The sequence below is a fragment of the Cornus florida genome, unplaced genomic scaffold (assembly GCF_030987335.1).
Source record: "Cornus florida cultivar Cherokee Brave unplaced genomic scaffold, ASM3098733v1 CherokeeBrave_3.0.0_Hap2_Chr11, whole genome shotgun sequence".
NCBI classification, from domain to species: Eukaryota; Viridiplantae; Streptophyta; class Magnoliopsida; order Cornales; family Cornaceae; genus Cornus; species Cornus florida.
The window spans coordinates 74,201,080-74,210,581 of NW_026775581.1; the positions used below are offsets into that span (position 1 = coordinate 74,201,080).

Below are 9,502 nucleotides of genomic sequence, written 5' to 3' on the forward strand. Positions count from 1 at the left end.
CGTGGTGGTTCCCACGTACACCTGGCTATCTCCATTTGGCTGCGGCTAAAAATTGTTTATAAGTAGATAGATTGTTTCCATGATAGAAACCTCTTTTTAGGTACATCACATATATAATTTCATATCAAAATATTAATAAAATGTTATTTCTATTATGGTTGAGAATGCAAATATTAATGATACAATGGTGAGAAATTTGTCCAAAAAAACTTGAATAAGTTTAATTCAAAATTTTTATTTTCATTCAAAGATTTAATTTTTATTCATTAAAACACTGTAGTGACCTCAAAGGGTTTTTTTTTTTTTTTTTTTTTTGAAAATTAAAGCAATTTTTATAGATTAAATAAAATTTACAAGAGGGCCTTAGGCCCAAAAAGGAAAGTAAAGACATAGCAAGCCCAAAGCCTGTGACAAAGGCTACAAAACAAAACCAGCCCAACCAAGGAAACAAATCCAAACCCGAAAAAAGAATAACTACCAGTAACGGCATGAGGCCATTAATGTAGGCCATTAATTCAGTCCAGTGACATCGAAGATACGGCTATGCTGTAACGACCCACTCCACCACATGGTATGATATTGTCCGCTTTGGGCCTGAGCCCGCACGATTTTGTTCTTGGGCTTCACCCTAAAAGGCCTCATACCAATTGGAGGTGATACACTTACATATAAGCACTTCACATTTCCTCTATTCAGGCGATGTGGGACTGTGCACCCGTAACTCGCCAGTGTGGTAGCCTAACAGTGTCTCTCGCACTCGCCCACGGCACACCCGCCCACAGGGTCATCACAATCCACCCCCCTTGGAGGCCCGACGTCCCCGTCGGTACACTTCCGGCTGGGTCAGGCTCTGATACCATTTGTAACGACTCACTCCACCACATGGTATGATATTGTCCGCTTTGGGACTGAGCCAAAGGCCCCATACCAATTGGAGATGATGCACTTACATATAAACACTTCACCTTTCCTTTACCTAGGCGATGTGGGACTTGTGCACCCGTAACTCGCCAGTGTGGTAGCCATAAACTCAATCTGGAGGTCGTGGAGGAGGTCTGCAAGAAGACGGGGAGATGTTCCAATCCATGAGAATTGATCCAGATGAAGAGCAATGCCTAAGATAGCCTAGCTTTAGAATAACAGCAATGGTGGAGGAGATCTTGGCATAGACAACCCTCTGCGAAGCTTTCTGACCTCTGAAAATTCTGGCATTCCTCTCTTCCCAGGTATAATACACTAAAACAGATAAGCCCAATTTCCTGTGTAGATTTGTAGGGTTGTTTGCTTTCCACTAGTTGCTTGTCCACTATACTAGATTATCCCAATTCTTAATTGTTGTATGAATGTTGCATTTGTATTTGATAAAACGCCGTAAAGGGGAGATGAAAGAGCAATTAAAGAATAGGTGGTCATGAGAATCAATTGACATGTTACACAGAGAACATATGTTGTGATGCTTGGCCATTGATTTGCTGTCAAGGGTTGGCAATTTGGATTAGGCAGCCAACCAAAGATTGAATTTCATTCTTGGTATGGTTGGAGAATGCCAAACTAGATTGTGCCATGGGACAGTTGGAAGCTCACCTATTAAGTGTGTAACTGTGTGGTTGAATGAATATAGGCTAGTAGGAAAAGGTATCCACTTCTTAGTGTCACTTCTAGATGAGCATAGTGTAGGTATATTGAGCAATTCAGGAATGGCATTGGTGAGGATAGTGAGAAAAACCCAATTGTTGTTAACAATGAAATTGTCCACTATTGTTCCTTCAGTAAATCCACCCACAGCTAGTAGATTTGCTGTGAATCTAGCTAGTGCATAGAGGCCCACCTGGAAGGAGTGTGCTAGCTTGGTGTTAGCAATTGTTATCTTTAATCCAAAATTCAAGCTAACGGTGGAATATTATTATGAAATGCTCTATGGTGATCGATGATATTAGTAAATATGTTTAAAGAGTTCACAGTGCTCTTTTTTATTTGTTTTTAATTAGTATTAAGTTGATTTTCCTTAATCAGAATCAATTCATTGTGTTTAAAGAGATAATGGTTCTACTTAGTTGTATAATATTTGTGAGGCTTCTAAAGATAACAAAACGGATGGGTTTAATGCATGGTATTTGTGTGGTCTTCTAATATACTTATGCATCAGAAGTTAGAATTAGAGCAATATTTGGAAAAGTCACCATTTTCAAGAAATGAAAATTTCAAATTTAAGAATTGATGAAAAGTGAATAGTACTAAACTTCTTACTTTAGCAAGAATAGCTTGCGATGTTTTGGCTATTCTAGCAACTACCGTGCCATTTGATGCAACATTTAACGTAGGAGGTAGAGTGAATGATGAACCACGTGGTTCCTTACTTTTAGAAATTATAGAGGCTTTGATGTTTACAAAAGTATTGGCTTCCATCTCAAAAAGAAAAGAAAAAAAGTATTTGGATAATGTATGGAAGTTACAATTATTTAAAGTAATGTTAATATAATATTTAACATATTTGAGCCTAAACTAACATTCTAAAATTTTATTGTAGGACATATGGACAACATGAAATGTCAATTTTTGAAAGAAGTTGAAGTGGAATAATTTTCGTTTTTGGTAACCTTGCTTAATTGCTTTTTCGTAATCAACATTTGTTATGGCATAAGTAGCTTATAAGCACAGTTGCATTTTATTTTAGATTGTACTTAAGTTTAATTATATATTTAGTTATCTTTGGTTTTGAGGTTTCATATAATGACTTGTTTATTCTTCTAAAGTTTACTTTTGTGAAAACTTGAGGGATATGTTATTTCCGATGGCTATGATGCTCGACATATTCATTTTAGATATATAATTTTTGGAGGTGTTTTGGTCCAATCATGACTCTATAAAAGTATTTAGACAAGAACCTAATATAGGTAACAAATACAGGTAAAATTCATGACATCTAACGCTTCTTTTTTGTCAATATTCTTATTCAATTTTTAACAATTTCTAATATGTAATGGACTTCTTGGTATGATTGAAACCTAAATGAAATGGGGTAAATTTGTTGTTTAATTTCTTTAAAGAGTACCAACAAAAAATTTTTTTGTTTGTCCTTGTATTTTTATGGATATGTATTATGTAAATATAGGCAAGTGAATGAAGATGAGATAATTGTTTGTTGAATTGTGCAAGTGTGTAGTTTTAATCTCGGATCGGATTATCGAATTGAACATCTGATAAACTAAATATTAGATATAGATTCATTAAGTAAAAATTCGTCGGATTATTGAATCAGATCGGAATGCCTATTATGATTATTGGATTTGGATCCGATCGATTATGATCTAGTTTGAATCTAATTCATTTACATGCCTATAAAAAACCTTCTCAAAATCACCGCTAACATATATAGTTCTCCATTTTTCTTGATGTAGGGTAGACTGAAAAGATACGGTTAAGTTCAGAACCCTTAAACTCAACTGAACTATATATGCTCAAAATCAACAGCCTTTTTGTGGCGATGTTTACAACTTCCTATTTTCCTTGTACTTCTTCTTTGGTGCCCAACAATATTTCTTTAAATGTTCTTTATTTCCACAGTTCCAATAATCGTTAGGAAGTTTTCCTGATCTCAATCTCAACTTACTCGTATTTTTGAATTTCAATTTATTATGGTCTCAGCTTGATCATTTTGATGTTCTTTCATTGTTTGTGGTATTTTGAACAGGTCTAAATGATTCATTCGTTTCCCTTGCAATTTTCTTCACTCAGATTCAAGTCCAGAAAATTTTTAAACTTCAACTTCTTTTTTGCTAAAGGATTGCTCACCATCATAAACCGTTCCAACTTTTTGGCAAAGAAGACAAAAAGATTGTTCCTTAATCTTGTCATCAAATTTGATTTCTCATTCCAATGTTCAACCATTAACGCGTTTTTTGACATCCTTAGGTTGAATTACTGCTGCATCAAATATACCTTGTTGAGTGCAGAGAGTTTCTTATACATTTTCTTAAGGGATGCCATCGAACTTGATGTTGTCTTCTCTTTCGTTATATTAAAGGCAACATTCTGAGATAGTGTTAATTGAATAACCTCAAACACGTACTTGTGAATTAAGAATGACCTCATTTGTCTTTCATCCCTTTTAATTTCATTCCAAAAAGAGACCGATACATGTTCTTTTGATACATATAGAACCTAAAGTTTGTGACATTGAACTTTTCAATCTTGATCTTTCCTTCTTTTGTACCCATCATTGCCGCTTGAACATGAAGTTTTGATACTAGTTGTGAAAAATCACAAAAAATAGAACAAGGAACACCAGGAACACAGATTTATGTGGTTCACCCAAAACTTGGGCAAGGTCCACGGAGTTGAGAAATTTCACAGAGAAATGGGCATCCTTAAATTTAGAATTAAACATATACCATCGGCCCACTATATTCCTATAGAAATAACAGGTGTGAAAAAAAAAAAAAAAAAACAATAATACCCTAAAAATGAGTTAGGCTGACTGAAATCTTATATATTATGATGAATACAACGCATTTATGCCCACAAATGTGGCTGGGGTATTGGTGAAAGACAAATTTAACCTTCGTAGTATTTTCAGGTTCAACACTTCCTATCAAGTGGGCGCCCTTAAATACAAAATTAAACGTTCATTAATTATGTCACAAGAAAGATTAAAATAAAAGATGATTTTAAGATACATTTAAATAAAACAATCTAATTATTAATAAAAATGTTAATTTTTAAGTAAAAAATAAAAATTATTATTTGATATTAATATAGGGTAAAGTGCAAAAAACTCTGTTGAACTATGTTTGAATTTGCAAATAACCCCCTTGAACTATATTTTGTGCATAAAACCCCTTAAACTATATTTTGTGCATAAAACCCCTTAAACTATCTCATTTTATTGCAACATACTTCAAGGACTATACTATATTTTATTAAATGACCATAATGCCCCTTCTAATTGAATTACATTTAATATATTTTTCTTATCTAAATAAATTATGAAAAAATTCATACTAATTTGATGAGATATTTTCCATTAAATTTGCATACATTTATCTTTAATTTTTTAAATTAATTATTTAACTAAAAAATTTTAGTAGATTTTTTTTAAAAAAAAATTAATTATTTTTTTTAGTTTTTTAATGAATATATTATATGAAAAGAAGGTATTTTTTTCAAAAGTATTTTATTAATTTTTAATCAATAAATTGTATGAAAAAGATGGTATTTTTTACGATAAAAATGTTTAAATTTGTTATAATACGTTTTATTATAAATAATAAAGTTTTAATAATAAGTTAATCAATTTAGAAAATGATAGTTACAAATCTATTTATTTTTTTTTTATTTATGATAAATTGATACTAATAATAAAATTAAAGTAAATAGTATAATTAATTTTTACATAAAAAAAAAGATAATAAAAATAATTTAATAAGAAATACAAATTTTAATAAAAAAGGGTAAAATAGTCTTTTGCAAAATATTTGTTCTTAATTGAAACAAATTAATAGTTTAGGACGGTTTTTAGTTCAGGGTTATTTGCAAAAGACAATAGTTTAGGTATTCTTTGTACTTAACCCATTAAAATATATTCAGAATTAAAACATATTTCACTAAATGGTCAAATTATATTAAGCCGACAGTTGTTGAAAGTAAGATTTTCCAAAATTCTTGGGACAACATAGGACCACGTTATGCATGTGATAACATGTGATCAATGACACGTACTGTTTCAAGATATAGGACCTAAAAGATAGACAAAAAGAGAATGTAGGTTTATAGCCATAGCAGTCAATCTAGTTTCTTTTGAGGTTGTTGGTGGTCGCTCTTGCGCTTCTTGCTAATTAGCACGTATGCCCTTGTGGATTTTGGTGGTCCATAGAAGCGCGTGCTTTTTAAATTTGATGTCTTTTTTGATTTATATACAGCGTCTTTTTAGTGGATTATACACATATTAAGTACACTTTTATAAAATATTTGAAAGAAACACAAAATTATTGACGTATTTATTATTTTTAAACCATCAAAACTTAAGCATTTTATAGATTTTCGCTTATTTCACTAGCTCATCAGTGTTACAAATGTCACTCTTACTTATATACAGGTATTCTCTTTCTTACTCTACATCTATGATACATTACAACGGCTAAGATTTAGTTATTAGAATTTTTTACTTAATATATAAAATCTCTATCTTTCCAAACTGTTTGTTTCTACGAACACTTCAATGTTCTAGAATCCTTTATTACTTTACAACACTCTATACTTTTATATGGGATCACAATTTTAATAACTTTAAAAATATATATATATATATATATAAGTGATATTTTACCCATTTAATATTTAATTTTTTATGATAGTTATCTCCTGTTTTATATAAACTACTCCGTAATCATTTGGTTTAGTTACAAAAAAAAATTTCTTCATATTTTAAGTAAATTACTTTCCTTTTATCCAAACAAATGCTACTTTTCCCTTCCTAGACACAAACTATTACAATCACATCCTATTCAGAAGGACCAATCTATGTGTTTTATAGGCCACAACCGTGCATAATAAATGTTCAGCACTAGTAGCTACCACACCGAGTTCCAAATCCTCTTAACACACGTGACATCAGTGGGGACTAACATGTCCTGATTTTACATTGGAATGTAATTTTTTTACAAGTCAATGTAGGAAAATGATATGAAGAACAGTGTGATTCAAAGAGCTCAAGTTTCTGGTAGAGACACAGATTCTCCTTAGACCCCACAAAGGACATCCATGTTCTCCCTAATCTCAACCAAATAGGACCCATGATTAATAGATTATACACCCAAAGCCAAACATAGATGCCTATCATGATATCATCACTCTCCTTTTTTTGGTCCAATATTGCGCATATCAGTATGCATGTCACTCCCGTTTTATCTGTTCTTTGAAACATATATATACCCTCTTCCACCCTCCCCTTTCTTCACCAACCCATTCCTCTTCTTCTTCTTCTTTTTCGAATACCCACCTCTGTCATCACAACAAAGCATACAACATATATTGCTAACCTCCCCCAAAATCCAAATTATATACAAAAGAGAAAATGTCTGGAGTTTTGAAGTTCAAGGATAAGGGTACTGTGATTCGCTTTAACGAAAATCCGAGAGCGAATCAGCACAATGATGGAAGGCAAGGTACCTCCAGTCGAAGAAAGGTTTTAGTGCACTTACCCACGGGTGAGGTGGTGTCCTCGTACGCCTCACTCGAGCAAATTCTGGGGGGATTGGGATGGGAGAGGTACTCCGGTCGTGCCAGCGATCCCAACCTCCTGCAATTCCACAAGCAATCTTCCATTGACCTAATCTCTCTTCCTAGAGACTTCTCCAGGTTCAGCTCTGTTCACATGTATGACATTGTTGTCAAAAACCCGGATGTCTTTCACGTCCGTGACATATGAGCGTATTAGTCTCGCGCTAATTAATGACTCTCCTCCTATTCTCTAGTGCATGCATGCAATATGTTATGATTGTCTGATTTTACTAGTCTCTATAAATGACTCTATAGTCTATATAAATGAGTCATGATAAGCTGTTCAGAGTTTTGGACAGCAAATAATTATCCTATATATATATATATATATATATATATATAGAATAAAGAGGGAGAGTTGGTGTGTTTAATTATGACGTTAAGGTATTGCAATGTTTTGTAAGTTCATCAATATGGCTTTGTTTCATACTATAATAAATCAATGCCATGGAACTTTATTTCAGTTTATGAATTGTGGATATTATGAGTTATGATCCAAATTTTATTTTATTATTATTATTATTATTATTATTATTTTATATCAAGAAACACACCCTAATTACACACTTACTTTGTCATACGAGTACTTAAACTCTTACCATCTACTTTGACAATTATCCACTCTCTGCCATATCATCCAACCATGAATGCTACTTGAATTCTCCTTTTAGTGATGCATGTAGAAGGTGCAGCAAATGGTCGATCCCAACGTGTTCTTCAACTGACACTAAGATATTTGTTAAAAAAAAGGTTCACAATTAATTAACCTGCGCGCGCAGGCACTAAAATATCATAAAACACTAAAAAGAAGTTGTTAAATACATGTGTCATGTAGGATCTTCAGACCATCTCTCCAAGCATACACAGTAATTAAAAGGTTTTATTTTCAATTTCGTGTGTAATAGAACGAAGCAAAAATTTTTTTTTTCTTTCATTTTTTGTTTCTTATAAGTGTTTTGTTCTGGTGTAGAAATTGATGTGATGTATCTGCAACTGAACATCGTACGTGAAGAAAAAAAGGTGGTGTATATATATATGGGTAGAGACTTAGAGTGAGACATAAAACTTAAAAGCGATATCATTTCACCATCGCAGCGCACAAAGGAACTATGGCATCACAATCTGCAAGTTGCACTAAAAAATTTCCCAAAAAAAAGGAGTTAATTACCGAAAAAATTATAAAAATTACCTAAAAAAAAACGAAAAGAGGAGTAAAAAGAAAAGGAAAAAAATGAAGATATATTTTTAGAAAGGGTAAATTTTAGGGCTTTTGAGTTTAATAGGCAGAGTATTTTGTATCTTATAAACAGTTTGATTGGGTAAGTGAAGGTGCATCAAAAAATTTGGGTGTACGTGTGTGTATTGATGTGGGGTGGGGGTGCACTTTGTAAATTCTTATTTTAAATATACATGTAAAAGTACAAAAGAGAAACAAAAATTAAGGGGTGCTGTTCCTTAATTCCCTCCATCGAAGAAATTGTACCATAATCCAAGGTCCGTTTGGTTAGATAAAAAGTAACAGTGAAAAGGAAAAGTGAAATAAAGTAGAGTGAATGAAAGAAAAATTAAGGGTGCTTGGTGTTTAACTTAGAAAATAGTTTTCGAGAGAAATAAAAATTACAAATTTGTACAAAAATGTTACTTGATTCAATTTTCTAAAAACTCAATTATAAAAAGTCTGTTTTTGAAAGAACTTACTTTTATAATTCTCTAAAAAATAATTTTCTATTTTTTGAGTTATTAAGAATTTCTTTTTGAGTAACAAACCAACCAGGCCCAAGTTTCTAACATGTGTTTTGATTGTAGTTACTAAAATTACCTTATGATTTCAAAGTTTAAAAAAATAAATAAATTTATGTTAGAGATAACCAATTGTTAATTTCTATTATTAAAAATAATAATATAATTACTTATTTTCATTTTTAAATTATTCACATTTGAGGAAGGTTAATTTGAGATGCTTGCTTCCACAATATATAGTCATAGAGGCCAATTTCCTTCCAATAATGCGTCTTCTTAAGCTATTGTCATGGACAAATCCATCATAAGCCTATAAACACATGGAATCACCTAATGATAAGGGCATAATAGGAAACATAAATATTAAATGACAAGTTCCAGGACAAACTAAAATTTTCTTGTATTTTATACCGGACATGTTTCGAAGAAAATCAACTAAATCTACTTAATTTAAAGAAAATTTTCTTTTTTCCTTTTAACCAAA

General features: G+C 32.0%; 1 protein-coding gene across 1 annotated transcript; it reads left to right on the top strand.

Moving 5' to 3' along the window:
* Positions 1-7,072: 7,072 nt before the first annotated feature.
* LOC132286726 (flowering-promoting factor 1-like) lies at positions 7,073-7,426 on the top strand. The gene has a single exon (XM_059789101.1). The coding sequence runs from the start codon at positions 7,073-7,075 to the stop codon at positions 7,424-7,426; it is 354 nt and encodes a 117-aa protein (XP_059645084.1).
* The last annotated feature ends 2,076 nt before the right edge of the window (positions 7,427-9,502 follow it).